The sequence below is a fragment of the Monodelphis domestica genome, chromosome 2 (genome assembly GCF_027887165.1).
Source record: "Monodelphis domestica isolate mMonDom1 chromosome 2, mMonDom1.pri, whole genome shotgun sequence".
NCBI classification, from domain to species: domain Eukaryota; kingdom Metazoa; phylum Chordata; class Mammalia; order Didelphimorphia; family Didelphidae; genus Monodelphis; species Monodelphis domestica.
Window position 1 is genome coordinate 265,417,526 of NC_077228.1, and position 24,511 is coordinate 265,442,036.

The 24,511-nt window shown below is 38.4% G+C and overlaps 1 protein-coding gene across 1 annotated transcript; it reads left to right on the forward strand.

Moving 5' to 3' along the window:
- Positions 1–13,822: 13,822 nt before the first annotated feature.
- TRIM40 (tripartite motif containing 40) lies at positions 13,823–24,284 on the forward strand. The gene is made up of 5 exons (XM_007483466.2): positions 13,823–14,425; positions 17,918–18,010; positions 20,327–20,551; positions 22,223–22,245; positions 23,930–24,284. The coding sequence occupies exons 1-5, from the start codon at positions 14,081–14,083 to the stop codon at positions 24,060–24,062; spliced, it is 819 nt and encodes a 272-aa protein (XP_007483528.1). The 5' UTR covers positions 13,823–14,080; the 3' UTR covers positions 24,063–24,284.
- Positions 24,285–24,511: the final 227 nt, after the last annotated feature.

The window sequence follows — 24,511 nt, forward strand, 5'->3', positions numbered from 1 at the left end:
GACTCCTTTCCTGACTTTTGTTTCCAGATTTGATTCCAGAGGAGGTCGTGCAATTGTTCACCACCAGGTTCTCTGGCTAACTGGCCCTCCAACTGAGGGTCCTCTGGTGGAGGGCTATTAGCCCAGCCTGAGTTGAGCCAGGTATTGGAGCAAAACATTTAGGTGATAAGCTAGATTGCTTACTCTACCCTCTTTCACATTTCTCTACTCTTTCCCTCTATTTTGTAAATAATTCTCTAATTAAATTTATCCCCTATACCATCCCACTGACCACATAACTATTCCAGACCACTTTATCTCTCTTCAGACTTCCCATGTCACCCCTCCTCTAAGCCTCTGTACAGAAGACTTTTGCCTTTCTTTTATCCCCCAGTACTTACACAATAATAGGCTCTTAATAAATATTTACTGACTGACTCCTTCATTGTTCTCTATCCTAGTCACATTTGGAGTTTAGTTGGAAAACCACTTCTGGTTATCAAAATGTGCAAGGGACATGAAGAAATTGGAGCATTTTGGAGGATATGACCAGTATAGTGAGAGGACTTGAAACCATGTTCTGAGAGAATCTGCTGAAGGATCTAAGATAGATTAAACCTGGTTTATGGAGGAAGGAAATTTAAGAAATATTTGTATTTGTGTATTTACATAATAATGTATAATTATTGATATATAATTATATTTATGTATGTATTTATATAATAATAAATCAAATATTTATTATGTAATAAAAATTAAATATTTAAAGAAGAATTATTACACTTGTTCTCATTGTTCTCCTTAGCCCAAGAGAACAGAAGTAAGAAAAGAAATTAGCAATAATGATTCCAAAAAATGAGGGCCATTTGAACATTAATATAACACAGAGATTCATCTTTCCTGTCAAAGCTCACTCTTTTCTTGATACTTCTCTTATTGTCAAAGGCATCACCATCATTCCAGTCACCCGAGTTCACAACCTTCTCACTCATCCCACACATTCAATCTGGTCATGTCATTTCTACAAAATGACATCTCTTTCAGATTTCCCCATTTCTCTACTTACATAGCAATCACTGTAACTATGCCCTTCATTATTTCTCCATTAGACTACTACAATAATCTTTTTTTTAATTTATGTTTTTAATAACCCTTACCTTCTGTCTTAGAATCAATAGCGAGTATTGGTTCTGAGGCAGAAGAGTGTTAAGGGATAGGCAATGGAGATTAAGTGACTTGCCCAGGGTCACATAGCTAGGAAGTGTCGGAGGTCAGATATGATTCCAGGACCTCCCATCTCTAGGCCTGGCTCTCAATTTACTGAGCCATCCAGTTGCCCCCTACAATAATCTTCTAATTAGTCTCTCCTTCAGATCTCCCCAACTGAATCCATCCAAAACAGACTTTCCAAAGTGAATTTCCTTGAATGTTTGATAGAATTCACTTGTGAATCCATCAGGCCCTGGGGATTTTTTCTTTGGGATTTCTTTGATGGCCTGTTCAATTTCTTTTTCTGATATGGGATTGTTTAAGAATTCTATTTCTTCTTCTGTTAATCTAGGCAATTTATATTTTTGTAAATATTCATCCATATCACCTAGATTGGCATATTTATTGCCATATAATTGGGCAAAATAGTTTTTAATGATTGCCTTTATTTTCCTTTTCGTTGGAGGTGAGTTCTCCCTTTCCATCCCTAATACAGTTAATTTGATTTTCTTCTTTCCTCTTTTTAATTAGATTGACCAGTATTTTGTCTATTTTGTTTGTTTTTTCAAAATACCAGCTTCTAGTCTTATTTATTAGTTCAATAGTTCTATCACTTTCTATTTTATTAATTTCTCCCTTAATTTTTAGGATCTCTAATTTGGTTTTCTTCTGGGGATTTTTAATTTCTTCGCTTTCAAGTTTTTTGTTTTGCATGTCCAATTCACTGATTTCTGCCCTCCCTAATTTGTTAATATATGAACTCAAGGATATAAAATTTCCCCTGAATACTGCTTTGGCTGCAACCCATAGGGTTTGAAAGGATGTCTCATCATTGTCATTTTATTCAATGAAATTATTAATTGTTTGTATGATTTGTTCTCTGACTAGTCGATTTTGGAGAATCCTACTATTTTAATTTCCAAATAGTTTTTTATTTAGCTCTCCTTGTACCCTTACTGATCATTATTTTTATTGCCTTATGATCTGAAAAGGTTGCATTTATTATTTCTGCTTTTCTGCAGTTGTATGCCATGTCTTATGACCTACTATATGGTCAATCTTTGTGAATGTGCCATGTGCTGCTGAAAAGAAGGTGTATTCCTTTTTGTCCCTATTTATTTTTCTCCATATATCTACTAATTCTAATTTTTAAAAGATTTCACTCACCTCCTTTACCTCTTTCTTATTTTTTGATTTGATTTATCTAAATTTGATAGTGGTAGGTTCAGGTCTCCCACTAGTGTGGTTTTACTATCAATTTCCTCCTTCAATTGGAGCATTGTCATTATTTTCCCAATTCCTATTCCTAAAATTCTGGTTTCTAAAGTTCTTATTTCTATAGTCATTATAGTTATTTCCATAATCATTATTATAATTTCTAAAATTTTGAAAATTCTGGTTTCTATGACCATTATCATCATTTCTATAGTTATTATTTCTAAAGTTGTTATTAAACTGCATATTCCTTCCAATCATCTTAAGAAAGGTTCTACATTCCATCATTTTGTGGCCCTTCTTCTCACAAAAGTGGCAGGTTACTTATTTATTTGTGAATTCCCATGAAGGGGCTATAGTCTCTCCCTTATCTTTCAATTGTCTCTTTAACATTTCAATTTCTTTCTTTAAGTATTCCACTAACATATTGTGTTCCTCAGGTCTTTTTACACGACCTTTATAAACATAGGTTGCTACTCTCCTCAATTCTTTGAGATCCATAGAGCTAATTAGGACAGCTAGTTTTTTTTTTTAATTTTATAGTATTTTATTTGATCATTTCCATGCATTTTTCATTAAAGACAAAGATCATTTTCTTTTCCTCCCTCCCACCCCCCCCGTGGCCGACGTGTGATTCCACTGGTATCATATGTGTTCTTGACTTGAACCCATTGCCATGTTGTTAGTATTTGCATCAGAGTGTTCGCTCCGAGTCTTTCCTCTGTCATGTCCCCTCAGCCATTGTAGTCAGGCAGTTGCTTTTCCTTGGTGTTTCTATTCCCTCAGTTTGTCCTCTGCTTTTGGATAGTGTTTTTTTCTCCTTGATCCCTGCAGATTGTGCAGGGACATTACACCACCACTAATGGAGAAGTCCATTACGTTCGATGATACCACAGTGTGTTTGTCTCTGTGTACAATGTTCTCCTGGTTCTGCTCCTCTCGCTCTGCATCACTTCCTGGAGGTTGTTCCAGTTCACATGGAAATCCTCCACTTTATTATTCCTTTTTGCACAATAGTATTCCATCACCAACATATACCACAATTTGTTCAGCCATTCCCCAATTGATGGGCATCCCCTCATTTTCCAATTTTTGGCCACCACAAAGAGCGCAGCTATGAATATTTTTGTACAAGTCTTTTTGTCCATTATCTCTTTGGGGTACAAACCCAGCAGTGCTATGGCTGGATCAAAGGGTAGACATTCTTTTATCGCCCTTTGTGCATAGTTCCAAATTGCCCTCCAGAATGGCTGGATCAGTTCACAACTCCACCAGCAATGAATTAATGTCATCCCCTCCAGCATTCATTATTTTCCATAACTGTCATGTTAGCCAATCTGCTAGGTGTGAGGTGATACCTCAGAGTTGTTTTGATTTGCATCTCTCTGATTATAAGAGATGTAGAACACTTCTTCATGTGCTTATTAATAGTTTTGATTTCTTTATCTGAAAACTGTCTATCCATGTCCCTTGCCCATTTATCAATTGGGGAATGGCTTGATTTTTTGTACAATTGATTTAGCTCTTTATAAATTTGAGTAATTAAACCTTTGTCAGAGGTTTTTATGAAGATTTTTTCCCAACTTGTTGTTTTCTAGGACAGCTAGTTTTAAAGTAGTCTTTTACCACTGAACAACAATTCTCAACAAATTGTCTACGTATTTGCCTAATGTCCCTTTCTCTGGATAAATCAAGGTCCATATATGTATTTCCTATGTCAATAAGTCTGTCCATAAACTGGGAGGGTGTTTCATCAATTTCTTGTTAGATTCTTTCAAATTTTGACCATTTTTCAGGTCTATCTGAGCAAGCTCTCATGGCTGTCAATAATGCTTCTCTGGCCTTGTTTAGTTTGTGTGATCTAGTTCAACATTGGGGTTCCAATGTGGATCTTCAGTTGGCCAATAATTTCCTTTTCTACCTCGCTTTTGATTAGCCAGAGAGACGATATTATTTTTTTCTCTTTTTGTTAAAAATGTCTCTAACAAATTCTCAACATCCATCCAAGTGGGGTCAAAAGTTCTGAATGTGTTCTCTAATTTTTTTTATAATTAATATTGGTTCTTCCTCAAATGATGGAAGATCTTCCTTAAATTTATTTAAATCTTCAGGGCTAAAAGGTGTATGATGTCTTACAGATACCAAGTTTCCATTTTTATTAAAAGTGGGTACTTCCCTTAAAGGAAATAACCTATCTGAATTATTTGGTACTCCTGTTTCTGTTTCTAGGCTTCTTGCTCCATTCTCAATAGGGTAGATATGATAAAGAGAAGAGTTGGGCACACTGAGAGAGAGGGTTTGTTGTTGGCCCATAGTGCCAGAAAGATCAGAGGTAGGGTGTGAATTTAGGTTAGAGGCATTAGGTTGTTTGGAAGCATGGGTGGGGTGAGAACTTAGAGTGTAGGTTGTAGGATTGAAAGCATGAGTAGGGTTTTCTGAGGCCGAGGGGGCAGGGGGAGGGGTGGGTTGGTTAGAAGGGTTATTGTCCAGAGCAGTGTGGGACAGAGATTCTGATAATATTCTTAACTCTCTTTTAATGTTTCTCATAAAAGTTACAATCTCCCTATGGCGTCCCTCCATAAGCTCCTCTATAAGCTCCTGCTGAGTATTTAGTTCTACAATTTGTTGAATATTAGAGGGAGCAATTGGTTGGTTTGATTGAGAAATGAGTTCTTCAAGGAGATCCAATATTACAATTACAACAATAAAAAACTCAAGGGAAAGTAGTATGTCGATTAGATTTTGCCATAAGTTCCATGGGATGAGCCCTTTCAGAGAGACAAGGAATTCTGTATTTACAAGTTTGGTCATGGAGCTGATGAGCCAGCTGTTAAGTAAGTTGCAGTTTAGCTTGTGCTAAAAAAAAAGAACTGAAAAATTGTTAACTAAGTTCTGAACTGGCTGTAACTCCATATTTCTAAAGTAAACACATGGGAAGCAGGACAAGGCCAAAAGCTTTCCCAGGTTTCCCTTAATCCTAATTTAGGCAGTTGTTCCCTAAAGGAAAGGATATTTAGAAACAGCTCTTCTAGCCAGGACCTTAGTGCCCTGTTGCTAAAATTTAAAACAGCTATGTTCTATTCAATTTAAGGAGAATCAAAATGTTTTTTACTCACCTGCTCTTGCAGCTGTGTTTTTGAAGCCAAGTTAGCAATGTTTAAAAAGACTGACTGATAGAGCAAGTAATAAAGAGAGAAAAGAAAGAGATCTCACATAAATTTTGGGGGGGTTTTATGGAGATTTTAATTAATACAAATAAGGAATTAATGAAAGGGAGAGAGAGAGAGAGTAAGAGGAAACAATAAGAAAAAGGCTAGGTCAGCCCAGGCCAGCCTAGGCCCAAGCCCTAAAAGAGAGATCAGTCAGTCTTTAATCCACTCACCACAAGATTTGTCCCAAGCAAGATTCTAGTGTTCAGAGAGACCCACCAGTTCAGCTCCTGAGCTCCATTTCAGTTTCCAAGGCTGAATTTCCTCACAGAGAGTTCCTAGCTCCCAGCTTCTGACCTCTTTTAAAGAGAATTTTCTCCTATGTCACCTCCCCTAAGTTCTCACATCTACCAATCACAGTAGATGTTTTCCAAAGGACATACCATTCTTAATTCACACCTGAGTAGACTAAGCTTTTGAGTAAGTTCACACTTCTTTGCCCTTTGCAAGTTTGCAAGTTGCCTGACCTTCATGGGTACTTAGCACCTTCCTAAAAATAGACTTAGCTTAAGGCTTTCACTTCACCATAAGTATGAGTTAAGTACTTTTTCATTGTTCAGTAAAGAGTTTACAACTTTATCTTCCCCTAAAGTATGCTTAAGTATGGGTGGAGTTCTCACATTCCTGACTAAGTCCCTTCATTGTTTAAAATGGGGAATGGTCTTAACCAAGTGTTCTGAAGTAGGGTCTGAGAATTTTTAAGATTCACAAGACAGGGGCCTGCACCAGTGTTGAGAGAAGAGGCATATTCAAGAGATGTTACAAAGGAAAAATCAACAGACCTCAGCAACAGATTGGATATGAGGGGGTGGGGAAGTGAAGAGTGAAGGATGACACCTAGGTAATAACCTTAAGGAATTGGGAGCATAATGGGAGTTTAGAAGTGAGGAAAGATAATGACTTCAGTTTTGGACATGTTGACTTGAAATGTCTACAAGACATCTAGTTCAAAAAATGTCTAAAAGACAGTTGGAAATGAGAGACTGGAGGTCAGCCCAAAGGAGAGAAAGAGATAAGTAGAGTTGAGATTCATTAGCATTCTTGGGAGCTGATGAAATAACCAAGTAAAATAATACAAAGGCCCTGCGAGACACCCACAGTTAGTAATCATGGTCTAGATGAAGATATAGCAAAGGAAATTGAAAAGGAGCGATCATTTAGGTATTAGGAGAATCAGGAAAACCTAGAGAGAAGTATCAAATAGAAAAGGGTGAAGAATACTATCAAAGGTTGCAAAGGAATCAACTAGAGTGAAGATTTTTAAAAGGCCTTTTGATTTGGTAGTTAAGACATCATTAGTAACTTTGGAGGCAACAAAACTTCTGTCAAATGATGAGATAAGCCTTTCCTGGGTTAAGACTAGACCCAGACAAGGAAAACAGTGAACATACCTCTCCCAGGATAACACCTTGGACAAAAACTCCTGAACTAGCACTAAAAATAAAAACACAAAGTTCACAGTCAAGAAACAGGCTACAAAAATTAGCAAATAACAACAATAACATTTGACTATAAAAAGCTGCTATTGGTGGCAAAGAAGACCAAGGTATACACTCAAGAAAAGATAACTATGTTAAAACAACTATAAACAAAGTCTCAAAGAAAAATGCTGATTGGACCCAACCCTAATGAGTGTCTTGGAAGAGTTTGAGAAAGAGATATACGTAGCGGAAAAGTTGGGAAAAGGCATGAGAGTGGTGCAAAACTATTATGAAAAGAGAATTAACAGCTTGGTAAAAGAGTCACAAAAAATATTGAAGAAAATAAATGCTTTAAAAAAATAGAATTGGCCTAATGGTAAAAAAGAGTCATAAAAATTCACTGAAGAAAAAAATTCTTTTGAAGCAGAAAAGACCAAATAGAAAAAGAAATACAAAAATTCACTGAAAAGTGAAAAGAAAAGGAACTTCTTTTAAAAAGAAAAGAACTCCTTAAAAAGCAGAATTGGCCAAATAGGTAAAGTGATGTAAAAACTCACAGAAGAAAATAATTTCTTGTAAAAATTAGAATCGAGAAAGTGGAAGCTAGTGACTCCATGAGATATTGAGAAATAATAAAACAAAGTCAAAAATGAAAAAAGAAAAGAAAATGTAAAATATCTCATTAGAAAAACAACTGATCTGAAAACCAGATCAAGAAGAGATTACTTAAGAATTATTGGATTACCTGAAAGTTATGATCAAAAAAGAGCCTAGATATCATATTTCAAAAAAATATAAAGGAAAACTTTCCCAATATCTTAAATTAAAATTTCCATGGATTAAATTAGATTAAATACCAGGAATGGAATAGCCAAACTCCAGAGCTCCCAGACCAAAAAGAAAATGCTTCAAGCAGCAAGAAATAAATCATTAAAATACCATGGAGCCAAAGTCAGAGTTATATAAGATTTAGCAACTACTATGATAAAGAGGAAGAGGACTTAGACAAGAAAGAGAGAGAAGAAGAAACAAGATGGAAGGAAATCTACAGTTAGTAATCATAACTGTGAATATGAATGGGATGAGCTCATCCAAAAAACAGAAGCAGATAGCAGAACTGATTAGAAACAAGAATATAAACAATAAATTTTTTAAAACCCTTACTTTCCATCTTAGAATCAATATTGGTGGGGAGTTAGGTGGCTCAGTGTATTGAGAGTCAGGTCTAGAGACAGGAGGTCCTAGGTTCAAATCTGACCTTAGACACTTCCTAGCTGTATGACCCTGGACAAGTTACTTAACCCCCATTGCCTAGCCCTTATCATTCTTTTGCCTTGGAACCAATATACAGTATTGATTCTAAGGTATAAGGTAAGAGTTTAAAAAAAAAAGAAAGAAAAACACACAGCATTAAAATAAGGAGCCAGAGCAGAATCTTTTATGCTTCAACTGAATTTAAAAAGGCAGGGAGAGCAATCATGATCTCAGACAAAGCAAAGGCAAAAATAGACCTAATTAAAATAGGTAATTAGGGAAACTACCTTTTTTGCTAAAAAAATTTTATACCAAATTTCTTGGAGAAAGGTCTCATTTCTCAAATATATAGAGTATAGAACTGAGTCAAGTGTATAAAAATAAGAGCCATTCTCCAATTGATAAATAATCAAAGGATATGTGTGGATGAGATTTGGTCTGTAATTCTCAGAGCAGTATTTGGCTTGTTGTAACCCCAATTTTCAAGACCCCTTAGCATTACTATTCCTTAGACTAAAACTGCCTCCCCAACCATAAAACTTTTAGTTTTCCCGACCTATTTTCAAAAACCTTGAAAGGAGTTTATCTGTACCCTGGGAAGAAAGCCAACTATAAGATAAGCTGAATGAGGAAAAGTACAGGGAGTTTCAAAAGTATCATTATGGTCCGAGCCTGGGAATCCCATGAAAGTCATGGTTTTTTTCTTGATCATGGGGGTCTTTAGGGATATGTAATGTAGAAAATCACACACTTAAGAGTTTAAACATCACAAAGCCCCCTTTCTGTGGGATTGGACAGAGGGAAGGAGGAGAATCTTACATCAGGATTATTATAAAAGTCTGTGATTGTACCCTGAGCAAGCCACTTGTGTGAGCAGAATCCCTTTTCTTTCCCTTCCCCTCCACCACTCCCATCACTACCACATCCCCCTGCTGTCCACTGTTTTCTCCAAATAAAGCCACTTTTCTCTGCCAGCATCTCGTCAAGTCCCTTGTCTGCTCATTAGAGTGATTTCTAGGAGTAAGAGCCTCCCCAGAATTCCACACCACACATGATACAAGCAGGCAGTTTTCAGAAGAAGAAATCAAAGCTATCCATAGTCTCATAAATATACTCTAAATCATTATTATTTAGAAAAATGCAAGTTAAAACAAATCTGAGGTATTACCTCACACCTATCAGAAATGATAAATACTGGAGGAGATGAGGGGAAAATAGGTACACTTGAGGACATAATGAACTGGTCCAATTGTTCTGGATAACAATTTGGAACTATGTCCAAAGGACTATAAAATTGTGCATACCTTGTGACCCAGCATTGTTACCAGGTCTGTATCCCAAAGAGAAAAAAGAAAAAAAAAAGAAAAAGATTTTAAAATGTAAAAAAAATATTATAGCAGCTCTTTTTGGTCCTTATACTTATTCCTTATTTAGTCTCTATTAGCCATGCAATTAAAGCTTCTAAAGTACCTATTATGAGTTCCCTCTTCTAAACAGTCTCTAGGTTATTGCCTTGTAGATTTTCCCCTTTTTCTTTTCTGCCTCCTTAGAAAATTCAATCCTATAGAGAATAAATGTATTACTCCATCCCCACCCTCTGCCTCTTCACTTATTCTCATGTAAGCCCTCTCTCTTGAGAAACTATAATAATTTCCCTTCATTGTTAACCATTGAATTGATTAATATGTCATATATTCCCCTCTTATTTTCTTCCCCTTCCCCTACCTCCTTTTATCTACCCTATCATTCTGCATTTAGTGCCATCAAAAAAAGAAAACAAAAATTTGAATCACCTGTATTTCTGTTGTCTGGGGTATTTACAAAACAAATAACGTATTCCAGTCTGGTTTTCTTTGAAAGAAAACTTCAAATGCCTCTTTTTATTTAACATTCAGCTCTAGTCAAGTAATGGTTAGCCTCAGGTTTATTTGGTAAATCACCTTAGATGACAGCTTGAGCTCCTTTGTTTTTCGAGATGCATCATTCTGTTCTTTCCTTAGGGTTCTGATGCAAAATAGTTATGTGCTATTAGAATTTAATTTCCTTTATATTTAAAGATCTCTCTCTGGTTCAGCTGCAGAATTTGTTATTTGTCAATGAGAGTGTTAAATTTAACTATTATGTATCTTAGAGTTTGCAGTACAGATTTGTTTAGTTTTTTGGAAGTGATTTGTGGATTCTTTCCCACCTAGTTCTTTGGTATTCTTAAGAGGTTAAAAGAACAGTTCTTTTTTGCCATTGGCTCAAGTTCCCAACATCTGGATTCCCCCTGTATTTGAGGAGTCCAGTGACTAGCACCCCATTTCTCTTTAATTACTTAACATTAGACTATATTTTTACAAAAAGATATTTACTCCAATGATACAGTAAGAACAAACATACATTTCTCCCAATAACTTAGGGAATCATTTCCCTTTATATTTCCTCAGACTCTGAGGGAGTAGAAAAGGAGTGGTGGGAATAGGTTCACACCTTCACTCAGTCCCTACATATCATTAATTCTACAATTTTCAAGTCCAAAGCTGACAATGCAGGCTTCTGCTCTTCTGGCTCTCTCTAGACTTTTACTACCCAGGGCACTTTTGCTGAGCTAGACTAGGCTCCTGAACTCTAGAATTCCTATGATTCATCCTCTTGAACTATATTTCTTGATCCTAAAACAGAAAAGAATGAGTGAAAAGGCTAATAATCCAAGCCCCTTTCTCAGACACACATAGTCATAGGGGGTGGGACACAGGCAGGGAGGGAGGAGAATGAGAAAAGAAGCATTATTACCTCTTACCACACATTGTGAGTGAAGGAGTCATTTTTGTCCTCAGATGTGAATGCCACCAAAGCCATTGTTATTTAAAGATTCCTACAGTTCTATCCTGTAGCAGTCCAGCCCATAGGTATTATGGAGAGACAAGGATTGTGAGTGAGCACATGGCCATTCTGCGCATGACAATGAACTCTATTCCCAGCCTGAAGTTAGGGCACAAAACCTTGCTTCCCTTTGTCTCACTCACCTGAGGATAATAACCCCACCTTCACCTTGTCATAATTTGCAATTATCCAATGGCAATACACTATGTAACTCATCTATATGTATTGAGGCATCATGTAACTTATCAATATGTATTGAGCTCATTTGTATATCAAAGAGAATAAAAGGAAGGGACGCAGCCAGCTCCTCCCACTTCGAGGACATCTACAGGTTTGCCAAGGCGCAACTTCTCCCCTTTCTCTCTCCTCTCTATCTTTTTCCCTGAGGCCTGGCCCTTCAGTCAGGCATTCCTGTCTCTCTCTCTTTTCCAATGCTAATACCTAGTGTTATCTAACTCCTTTAGTTTCTAATCTCCTTTCCTACTGAGCTAGTATTATCCTCTGACCAGTGCGGTGTTAAATTGGGATCATTGGATGGGAATAGCCTAAATAGTAACGTCCAGTGGTGGCAGGGTTGTGGCTCCCGAATATTAATAATTGATTACTGACTCATTTATTCACATCTCTAAGGTCGGCTCTTTCATGCCCTTCACGGGATTCAAAACTTCTATCCTGTTTCTATTTTCCTACCTTAAAACTTCTCTCGGGCTGGGAAGTTTTATATCCATACAGCTAGTGGCTGCTCCCAACCACATGGTAGGCCAATACAGATTCCAACATACTGCAGTTTTCCAATCTCCTGAGTCCAGTCCCTAGTTTGTTTGTTTGTTTTTTTTCCACATGAGTGATACCTTAGGTATCATGGGATGTGTCAGATCTTCAGCCCAGAGAGGGAAAGTAGCTTCAAGGTCATACAAGTAGAAAGCCACAGAGCTGAGATCCTAATCTGTCTTCTGAATTCAAATCCAGGGCTCTTTTCACTATATCTGAGAACAGTCTATGATTCAATTTGCTTTTGTCATTCTATAATTCTATCCCAGGACCCTGTTATATCTGACAGCTGCTAGAGGGAGCCCTGGGGCTTTCTCTTCTCCATAAACAAACACTGACACACCTCTCTTATCAACCAAAGTCCATTTCCCCTTACCCTTAAAAAAAAAAATTATCATAGCAAATCTGGTGACTCAAAGTTTGACAAAGAGGGTGGACATCATCTCTGGTTTATGGTGTTCCCTTCCTCCTACTTCCATAGGCTTTTGAGTCAACTGTCACTCTTTCACAAGAACTTGGCACCTAGGCACCAGTTTTCTGAGACTCGGAACAAAAAAAAAAATCACCTGAATTTGGAGCAGGAGAATTCAAGGCAGGATAATAGTAGGTATGAGGGCAGGTGTTGGGGTAGAGAGAAAGACTATGACTGTTTGAATGAGGGGAAATAATCTGTGGGTCAGTAGAATCTGGATGGGGTGATAATTCAATTCAATTAAATAAGAATTTATTATGTGTGAGGCTCTGTGCTAAATACTAGAGATACAAATAAGAAAAAGAAGGATAATCCCTGTCTCCAGTGGGTTTACAGTCTAATGTGGAAAGAAAACAAATAGAAGGAAGTTGAAAAGGTGGGGGGACTGACCCATCAGGAGGAAAGGTGGGTCTGGCATTAGGAATGGATTTCAATTTCCCAACCATAACCAGAGGCAGAGAGAATGAGAGAAAGTATAGCCAGCAGCCAAGAGGGTGGCTAGGGGACCAATATTTTCAGGAAGAATTCTTAGTATATGCCAGAAGATGGAGTAAGTGAGAAAGGAAGAGACTTAAGACAAAGGGAATTTGTTCATTGTGGAGTAGGCATTTCTAGAGGACAGTGGAAGTAACTCTGGAGTGGAACATGGAGGGAAGTAGTTGGGAATTAGGGAACAAACAAGTAGGTTTGAAGAAAGAAGTTTGGTCATCACTAGCCAGGCATAATTATCACTGTGGGAAAAATACAAGTGAGAAATAAAGATCTGCTAACCATTGGTAAAGTTCAAGAAGAGTGATATTGGATGGGGAGAAGTCCATTAAGGGAGGCAGATGAATAGATGGCTTTGAGGCCTGACCTCAAAGCAAGGACCATTGTTGTGGTCTCATGCAAGCCTCATGATAGGCAGCAGTAGAAGGGGGCCTGGCTAGGGGTTCTGTTATCCCAGTCAGAAGGTAAGAGATGGAAGCGAGCTGGGTCCTGCCCTGGAGTTGGAAGGAAGAAGAGAAGGCACTGGAAGCCAGATGGCTGTGCCTCTTTTGTCTAGTTGCATCACCTATCATTAGGAGGAAGGACATATCCACATGTGGAAACAAGGAATGGGTGGCATCATGGAGTCTTGGCCTCCAACCAACATGCCAGCCATAAGCTGGGGCCTCTCTCCTGCCTACCTTCAATGCCAACAAGCCCAATACCATTTAGAATATAGGTAGAGGAGCCCTAATCATAGGCTATGTTCCAAAGTTAAACATGGTTTTTTAAGTTATCTCCTATTTTTTGATTGTCTTTCCTGCTGCTTCTTTATGCCTATAGAGTTCTTATTGACTGATATGGAGGAAAGAACAGTATAGTGAGGTGTCAGGAAAGGGCAGTAGACTTGGAATCTTGGATTTAGATTTGAATTCAAGCTCTTCCCATGATTGGCTGTTTGACCTTGAGTTGTCAGAACCTCAGTTTCCTTACCAATAAAAGAGATATAGCACTTCTTGCCTCACAGGGTTGTTCTAAGGAATGCATTTTCGACACCTGAAAGCTCTCTATACATTTTAAATTGTTAAGTTTTTAAAACTCTGTCTACATGTATGTTAATATTATCCTTAGTGTTTAAAGTTGGAGAGCTGGATCTAATCCATTTGTGAGGATACAGCGTAGAACAAGGGCAGAGAGATCACAACAGAATTACAGCCATGAACCCCCAGCCAGAAAGTAGTCCAGAGAAAGGACTCTGTCCCATCTGCCAAGAACTTCTGAGGGAGCCAGTGAGCACTGACTGTGGGCACTTCTTCTGCCAAGCTTGCCTCATCCAACATGCTAAAAAGGCCTTAGAGGAAGATGTCTTCTACTGTCCTGTTTGCCGGAAGCTTTGTTCTCAGAGCATTCTAGGGGCAGGCTACTATTGTGAAGTCCACCAAAAAAAGGTGGGCTGGTTCTGTGAGGAGAAACAAGTCTTCCTATGTCCTGACTGCTACAAATCTCCTGAACATCAAGACCACTATGATCAACCCATTGACAAAGCCATCATTCACTATAAGGTAAGACAATAATATCTTTGGACATTGCTATTGAGTCAACCACTCAGCAGTGTCCCCCTCCTCTCCCCTTCCTAATAAAGGCCCTATTTTCTCTTCTAGCATCTTATTGAGTCTCCTGTCTGCTCATTGGAGTGACTTTAGGGTGCAAAACCTGAGATTCCACTCCATACACCTCTATCAACAATTATTTCTTCCATCTCTTCCTAATTGACATCTTCTTCCTCGAGTCTAAATTCCTTCATGCTGTATCATTCGCAAAGGAGAGAGAAAATATTTGTCTCTCTCCATCTTGAGGTCTGGTCCATTTTCACCTATTTGCAAAGAAACAGGAGATAATAATAATTCAAATTTCTAGAATATCTTCAATATTCGCAAAGCAGTTTTCTCACAAAGAGTCTCAGAGGTTACCATAAATTCCCATTATATAATAGTCATTCATTTAGTAATTCAGTTAACATCTTCTAGGTATCTACCATGGACATTTCTAAAGCACCTTAAGATCTGAAAGATGCTTTCTTCATTAAAAAACAAAACAAAACCTGCGAGAGAAGTAGCAAAAACTACTTTCCATGTGCCTATTTTCCAGATAAAGAAATTGTTCTCAGGGAAGGTTGTGATATTTGCTCATTCTCACACCCCCAAATGGAAAAAAAGACTGGAACATAGATCACCTAGGATAATTAATTTTGAGTTGGCAGTAATCATTAATCCAAATCCTTCATTTTCATCCAACACCCAGAAATGTTAAATGTCTTGTCCATACTCAGACAGGTAATAAGAAAAAGAACTGGGTTTGGAGCAAAGTTCCTCTGATTCCCAAACCAATATTTTCTCTACCTAAACCACACTATTCTCAAGGAGCTTATGATCCTACTGAATCATAAGACAGGCACGCAAATAACTGTACAAGACAGAATGTGTTAAGATCCATAGGAAAGCTACATACAGTGTTATTAAGGCTTAGATGAGGGAGAAATCACTTCCAAATGATGCAATAGAGGAAGGCTTCCTGAATGTGTCATTTAAGCCAGGCCCAGCCAGGAGGATGGGCATGATTTCAACAGGCAAAGATCAGGTTGGAGGAGAAAGTACTGCAGTCAGAGAGACTAGCTGGGGACATATCCAAGAAAGAAAGAATATTGTCCACATCTAAGGAACTAGTGAGAGATAACCTGGAAAAAGCAAATTGGGGCCAGATCACAAAACAGACTGGGTTAGGAGTCAAAGCATTATATTTGGAATCAGAAAGTCTAATTGAAACAGCAACTCTGTCATTTATTTTCTGGGTGACCTTGGTCTTCTCCCCTCCAGGGACTCTGTTTTCTCCTCTGTAAAATGAAAGGATATGAACGGGCAGTTCTCAGATGGAGAAATTAAAAACATAATCTTGGAAAAAAATGCATCAAATCACTGTTGATTAGAGAAATGTAAATTAATACTGCTCTGAGATACCACCTCACACTTATCAAGTCAGCTAATAAGACCAAAAGGGGAGGGGCAGCTGGGTGTCTCAGTGGATTGAGAGCCAGGCCTAGAGAGGGGCGGTCCTAGGCTCAAATCTGGCCTCAGACACTTCCCAGCTGTGTGACCCTGGGCAAGTCACTTGACTCCCATTGCCTAGCCATTACCGCTCTTCTGCCTTGGAACCAATACATGGTATTGATTCTAAGATGGAAGGTAAGGGTTATAAATTTAAAAAATAAAAATAAAAAGACCAAAAGGGGAAATGATAAATATTGGAGGGGATGTGGGAAAATTGGGACACTGCTACTCTGATGGTAGAACTGTGAACTGATACAACCCTTCTGGAGAGAAATACCCAAAAGGCCATAAAACCATACATACTATTTGACCTAGCAATACCACAAATGGGTCTATATCTCAAAGAGATCAGAGAGAAGGAGAAAGGACCTACCTGTACAAAAATATTTTTAGCAGCTCTTTGTAGTGGCAAAGAACTGGAAATTGTGAGGTGTCCATCAGTTGGGGAATGGCTAAACAAGCTGTAGTATATGGTTATAATGGATTACTATTGTGAAGTGATGAACAGGATGAGTTTAGAAAACCTGGAAAGACATATTAAAAAGGGAGCAATGAATGCAGAAATACTGTATAATGATCAAATTTAACAGACCAAACTATTATCAGTAAGATAAGATTCTAAGGTAACCCCAAGGGACTCGTGATGTAAAATGCTCTCCCTAGCCAAAGAAGGAATGGTTGGAATCTTATTGCAGATCAAAGAACACCATATTTCACTTTATTTCCTTCTTGATTTTTATTGTATTTATGATATGTGTCTTCTGTCTGTAAAGATTAAAATTAATATATAACTAAATATTATATTTTATAAAGTTTTATTAATAACCAAATCAAAAGAACTGCCTGAATTCAGCCCTGGTTGCAGGTCAAAAAAAGAGCATGGGAGAAGCATATATCCACTTAAATACCAATAACGTGATCTTGCCAACGAGGAGACACAGGAGATATTATAGGGAATTTTAGGAAATATTAAGGACTTCTGGAGAATGAAGTCAAAAGTTCAAAATCTCCATTTATACTTGCCATAGCATGAATGATATAGAAATACGTATTGCATGAAAACACTGTTTTAACCTAGATCAGACTATTTACCATGAGAGTGAAGGGAGAGAAGGGAGAAAATTTGAATCACAAAATGTCAGAAAACAATTGCCAAAATTATTTTACATGCAATTGAAAAAAAATTATTTTAAATGAAAGGTTGAATTAAATGACCCTAGGATCTCTTCCAACTCTAACATTCCATGATACAATGAGGTAATTCTATGAATGAAAAGCCAAGAAGTAGTTTCCTCTCTTCGAATGATATTTAGCTTAAAGAACTCGTGTTCCTTCCCTTGGTGCTTCCATGAAGGATGCAGCTGTTTCTTTAGCATCATGCCCAATCTCAGGCCCCTCATGAAGACCAAAAAGTGTATCCAGCACCAGTTGGACATATGGTGAGATCAAGAGAAACTGGTATAAACCAAGAGTCATGGACAACAGAGTGTGAAGATCATTCAAGGGCCAGATCTTGATGCCTAACATTGGTTATGGAAGCAATAGGAAGACAAAGCACATACTGCCCAGTGGATTCAGGAAGTTTTTGGTGCACAGTATCAAAGAGCTAGAAGTGCTCCTGGTGTATAACAAATCTCACTGTGCTAAGATTGCTCCCAGTGTTTCCTCTAAGAATCTAAAAGTCATTGCTGAGAGAGCAGCTCAACTTGTCACCAGAATTACCAATCCAAATGCCAGACTGAGAAGTGAAAAAAATACATAAAATGCTTTGCACTTTTTTTATTGGTGTTAAACCCTCAAACTATTAGACAGGGACAGAGACAGAGGGGAGGAGTGGGGGAGAGATGACTTTGACTAAAACACAGAAAGGATTAGGCAGGTTGACACTGAATCCCATCCTTTGAGCAGATGTACCATTCTCTGATGACAAAGAAATGCCTCTCTCCTCAGGAACGGATCCACCGAAGAATCAGAAAGCTCCGGAAGATCCCAGTGGAATCTTGGCACCTTCCTAAGAAAAAGGAAAAACTCCAGACTCTGTGGGTAGGTCCCTAGGGTCTTAGCAAGGACCATCTCTTGTGTTTCTTGCAGATGTTGCTCTGAGTGCAAATGTATTTCTTTGTTCATGAAAGTGCACACTTGTGTAGGGGTACACAAATCTGGGCCACAGTCACATTTTGTAATTTGTATGTCTCTCTACCATCAGTCAATTGGCATTAAAAAAAAAACCACCTTACCTTCTGTCCTAGAATCGATACTAAAGTGTCATTTCTCAGAAAAGCATCAAGGGCTAGGCGATTGGGATTAAGTGATTTGCCCAGGGTCATACAGTTGGGAAGTATCTGAGGGTAAATTTGACCCCAGGACCTTCCATATCTCTTGCCCTGATGCTCTATTCACTGAGCCACTTTGCTGCCCCAATAAACACTTATTAAGCATTTTCTATGTGTTAGGCACTGTGCTAAGCACTGGGGATACAAAAAATGGCTCTCAGGTGCTCACAGTCTAATAAAGAAACATAGTCCACAAAAAGGAGCAAAAAAGCAGGAGAGGGGTACCTTGTGATGGAGTAACTTCAACTAGGTGAGAAATGATGACAGGAAATAGTAAGATATATAACATACACAGAAAAGTAATATCCCTATTTTACAGAAAAAGAAATTGAAACTTAGAGAATTAAATTTCTTTTTAATGTTTATAGAAAAGACAACAGAGGGCAGATAGCACAGTGGATCTCTGTCCTGGATATCTATCTCTATCACTAGGCCTGGAGTCAAGAGGACCTTGTTTCAAATCTGGCCTCAAACACTTCCTAGCTATATGATTCTGAGCAAGTACTATACCCCCAATTGCCTAGCACTTTCTGCTCTTCTGACTAGGAATTGACACTAAAACAGAAGGAAGGAAGGAAGGAAGGAAGGAAGGAAGGAAGGAAGGAAGGAAGGAAGGAAGGAAGGAAGGAAGGAAGGAAGGAAGGAAGGAAGGAAGGAAGGAAGGAAGGAAGGAAGGAAGGAAGGAAGGAAGGAAGGAAGGAAGGAAGGAAGGAAGGAAGGAAGGGAGGGAGGGAGGGAAGGAAGGAAGGAAGGAAGGAAGGAAGGAAGGAAGGAAGGAAGGAAGGAAGGAAGGAAGGAAGGAAGGGAGGGAGGGAGGGAGGGAGGGAGGGAGGGAGGATATGAATATCCATAAGTAACATGTCCCTCTGTAACATATGTGAGGTAATTAGAGTTGACCTTATAGGGGGAATAAGGATTGGACCTGTGATTTCATTGCTATAAGAAACTTTCAGATAAGGAAAAGCTTTCATTAATATAAGTTGTCACCTTCTCTCTAATTTAGTCTCACCAGGGCACTGAGCATGTTAAGTCATATCAAATCTACAAACTTATTAAGTCCCTACTGTGCGCCAAGTATTGTGAATATGAAGAAAGCTAAAAGCCAGTCTTCCTCTTTAAAGAATTGCTGGAATAGACAACATGCAAACACATCATATACAGAATAAACAAGAGATGAAGGAAAGAACCAACATTAAGGGGGTAAGGGTGGGGGTGGGGAAAGGTTTCCTGTAGAAGATGGGAATTTCATTCATATTAAAAGAAAGCCAGGGAAGCTAGGAAATAGAGATGGGCAGGGAGAGCATTCCAGGCATGAGGGAGAGCCAATGAAAATGTCCAGAATCAGAAAATGGAGTCTCATTCAAGAAAGAGCAAGGAAACTAGAATGGAGAGTATATGGAGGAGAGTAAAATATAAGGGCCTGGAAAGGTTGATGGGGGCTCAGATCTACCAAGAGTTATACAGCTAGAATATGTCAGAGCAGGTCCCAGTTCTTCATACATTATGACATTTGCTGACATTTATATAGCATATCATTCAAATTTTTCCATTCAATTCAATAGGGCTAGTATCCACATTTTAAAAATGAGGAAGATCCAAGTCAGAGAATTGAAATGACTTCCCAAGGACACTTCACTGATTCCAAACCCATTGTTTTTGTCAGCCTATGCTCTGATGCAATTGTGCTAGAGAAATGAGTGTGAGGCTAAGAGAGCTACCCTCTTCCATAGTGCTCTCTCTTTCTCTCCCTCCCTCCCTCCCTCGCCCCCCTCTCTTTCTCTCTCTCTCCTCTCCTTTTCTCTTCTCTCCTCTCCTCTTCTCTTCTCTCCTTTTCTCTTCTCTTTTCTTCTCTCCTTTTTCTCTTCTCTTCTCTTCTCTTCTCTTCTCTTCTCTTCTCTTCTCTTCTCTCTCTCTTTCTCTCTCACCAACTCAGATTCTTGACAGTGACTTTGTCTCCTTCCCTCCAAAGATGAAAAATGAGCCACATTTTGCTTGTCCTTAAACCCTAGAATTTTTTTTTCTGCAGAAACAGATAGACTCAGAAAAGCAGAAGTTGAAGGATGTCTTGGAGAAACAACAAATGGGAGAACAAGGGGACACTGATCCTGAACTGTTGCTGGACAATTTGAATAGCTTTTCAGAAGAGGTAACAGTGCTCCAGCACAAAATCTCTGAGGAAGAAACCAAACTGAATGATCTGATCGCTAATATGGAAGAGGCATCTAAACAACTGAACATCACCACGTTAAAGGTCAATAGTTTGCCCCCAAATTAGGAACCTCTAAAGCACTACATTTATCACTTTTTTGTTTTTTTTAAGAGGTATGTAATTGTCTCCAGTTACACAGTGAAACTGAAACTCAGAAATGGCTGTTTGGCTTACCCAAGGTCACCTAGCTCATATGTAGTGTAAGATTAGAATTGGACAAGAAAGAAAAAAAAAAGGAAGTGGAAAAAAAGCATTTATTAAGAACCTGCTGAGTGCCACTTACTGTGCTTTACAAATACAGTGGTACCTCGATACACGAGCACCTTAAGTCATGAGCAATTTTGATCGGGACTTTTTTGTTTTAAGTCATGAGCTTACACCATCTTCCCCTACCTGCTGAGCCTTTGGTTTCACAAGGCTGTCCCATTTAGTTACGTGTTTATCTGATGGTACAAACAACTGTATTGAATTATTTTTGCTTTCTTCTTTATTTTTGTCTTTATCTTTTTTTTTTTTTGCAAATTTCTTAACTTTTAACCCTGGGTCCTGCCTGATGACAGGAGAATTGAAAGAATTACAGCAGCAGCAGCATAGGGAGGTTTTACAGGAAATTAGTGGGGAGGAGCCTGAGGTGGATGAGGTAATCAGTACAAACCAGATTAAGGAAATGTTGAGGATTTGAGAAAAAATTAAACCATTTATTGAAAAGACACACCTAGAAAAAGTTGCAACAGGTTGTGCATTGGAGCTGTGTAACAATCGTTTCACACATTATCAAAATGTTCTGAAAGGGAAGAAGAAACAAACTTCTATGGAAAGGTTTTTGTTGAAAGGGCCTCTAAGTGAAATGGAGGAAAGTGTGGCAAAACAGCCAAAATTCAGTGAAGAAAATGATAATTAAGTAAAATTTTTAAATAACAATAAAGTTTAGCAATAGTTACATATAATAAGTAATGTGTAAGATCAATTTTGCATTTAAATGTAGCATTACAGGTATAGAGAGTAAGTTATGTTAAGTGATAGCAAACAAAATGAAGACCTCCACCAGTATCTTTGCCTGACCTTGAAGGTAAATAATATTTCATAAGCAAGTTTATTTCTTTATATTCTTTCTTATTATCTAGAAATATATTTATTTGTTATTTATAAAGTAAATTTTCATATTTAAAAGCATACAAAACAAAAAATTTGTGTGTTTTTTTGGGGACTCTTATGGATTAATTGCATTTCCATTCATTTAAATGGGGAAATGTGATTTGACACACTTAAGTTACAAGCTTGGCCATGGAACAAATTAAACTCGTGTGTCAAGGTACTACTGTATTATCTGTTTTGATCCTCACAACAATCTTGGGAAATGGTTATTATTATTATTATCCTTATTTTACAGTTGAGGAAACTGAGGCAGACAGATGTTAAATGATTTGCCAACAGGTACACAGTTAGTAGGTATCTGAGGTCAAATCTGAGCTCAGATCTTCTTGATTCCAGCCCCAGTATGCCACCTGGCCACCCCAGCTCCTCATAGCCTGCTGGGGAGACTGACTATGCCCACTATCCCTCAAACTAGATAATCTCTAAGGTGGGTGGTGTGGAGATAAAATAGTCATATCCTATGTTCCTAAGGCTGTACAAATAACCCTCTGATGGGATAGTAAAATGGACAGAATGTCTGGAACTGATTTCCTGTTGTGTTTCTCTTTTTTCTCCTAGAGTGTCAATGATTTATTGAGAAGGTATGGAATTTTATCATCTTTATGTAACCCCCCCCTTTTTCCTTTATTTATTTTTAAAACCCTTACCTTCCATCTTGGAATCAATACTGTATATTGATTCTAGGGAAAATGAGTGGTAAGGACTAGGCAATGGGGGTGAAGTGACTTCCCCAGGGTCACACAGCTAGGAAGTATCTGAGGTCAGATTTGAACCCAGGACCTTCCCATTTCTAGGTCTAGCTCTCAATTCACTGAGCTACCCAGCTCCCCCCCCCTTTCCTTTAGACATATCCTCAATCATGCTTATAAAGGTAAACATATAGATATATGGGTAGACACACAAGCATATAATAATACCCACGCAAACACATAATTCAAACATAAAGTTACATATGGGTCATCCAGACCTCAAGAGCTCCCACCAATGTGCTTACCTCTACCAGTCAGTCAAAGGACTTTTGTTCAATCGTTTTCAGGCATGTCTGAATCTTCATGATCCCATCTGGGGTTTTCTTTGCAAAGAAACTAGAGTAGTTTGCCATTTCCTTCTCCAGTTCATTTTATAGATGAGGAAACTAAGGCAAACAGGGATAAGTGACTTGCCCAGGGTAGTAAATGTCTGAGGATGGATTAGAAGTCAAGTCTTCCTGACTCCAGACCCAGTGCTCTATCCACTGGGACACCTACCTGTCTAACTCAAAGGATGCAAATAATTTAAAGCACTGACATTTCATGTATTAGCACAACAAAACAAGTAGCAATAAAACATAAAACTGGAGCCCATTCTCCCACAAATACATATATAATCAGCAGGAAGAGTGGACACACACAAGATACTTGCATAGAAAGGCATATACATACTGAACATATTTAACCAAAATTCAGGTATGGAGAGGGATGACTCATGTCTATTACACATTAGGATCACAGATATCACTGCTGTCTTCTGGAGATGCTAATGATCCTTTCCTGACAAATCTTCTCTCTCCACTCCCGAAAGTCTCCTGTGATCTGTACTCTCTTTCAGATGCATAATCTAACCCAGATGGTAGTCTCCACTGGGCATCACTTTCTCCCATTCTCATATGGCTGCTGCTGAGTGTTGCTCTACTGGTCCCATGGTTGCCATTGGTTGCAGCTAGAGGCAACTCCATTGGGCATGAATGAATTGGTGAAATTTCTCTGCTTCCAGCTTCTAACTTCAGTTAGAACTTCCTTAGCTAGTAGCCTATCTCTTCCTCATGAGAATGAATGGCTACTTGCCATTGCCTCTTTCATTTGAATACCATGGACTTTGCTAGAAGGGGAAATGTAAAAGCTCTTCCAGAAAAGCAAAAATGCTTACTTCATTAGACAGGGACAGAGGGATAAAGAGTGGGAATCTCCCCAGAGTAGAGGAAAAACTTTTTTCTTGTCATTTTTTTTTTCTAAAGCTATGAACTGTGTTTCTTTCTTCTGACTAATCCTTACCTTCCTTCTTAATAACAGCTCTAAGACAGAAGGACAAGACTAGGCAAACAGGGTTAAGTGACTTCCCAGAGTCATACAACTAGTAAGCATCTGAAGATGGATTTGAACTCGGGTATCTCCTGACTCTAGGCTGAGTGCTTTATCCATTGCACCACTGACCTGCTCCAAAAGTTAGAGAGCCATCTATAAATTGTGTAAACCAACACAAATAACCAAGAGTTTTTTCTCTTTCTAGGAATGTTAAGGAAAAATTATATTACCTAGAAGTCAACTCTTCTGAATTAGAGAAGAAAATAAGAAAGCTGATTCAGCCAGCGCCCTTAATACAAGTGCCCTGCCTATGCCAGAACACTCCATCTGAGAGTTGAACAGCTTGTCTTTTCTCCACCCTCTCCATCCAACCCACTTTCAGAATGGACTGGTTCTTCCTTAACATTACTAACTCCCAAGCCTGCCCTACTTTCCCTTCCTGCTTCCTAACCCAGTTACACTTGACCTATGGCAATAAATTCTTCATTAGACTCCTTTCCCTTTGCCCTGGGTCTTCTACCTACCGAGACCAGGATCACACACATCATCAGGGAAATCCTAACTACCACTGCTGCTGCTGCTAAGAAAATGATAGTGGCTACCAGTTACATCTCCTCTCCCAGTCATCCCAGTAACCAGGTTGGATCTGGGGAAGTCTTGGCTACTTAATGACACACAGAGCAGACATTAGTGGCATGTAATAGAAAAGAAAACTGAATTTGTAGTTAGAAGTCTCAGTTAAAACAGGATTAATTGTGGAAATCCCTGATGGATTTGGCAGGTCTCC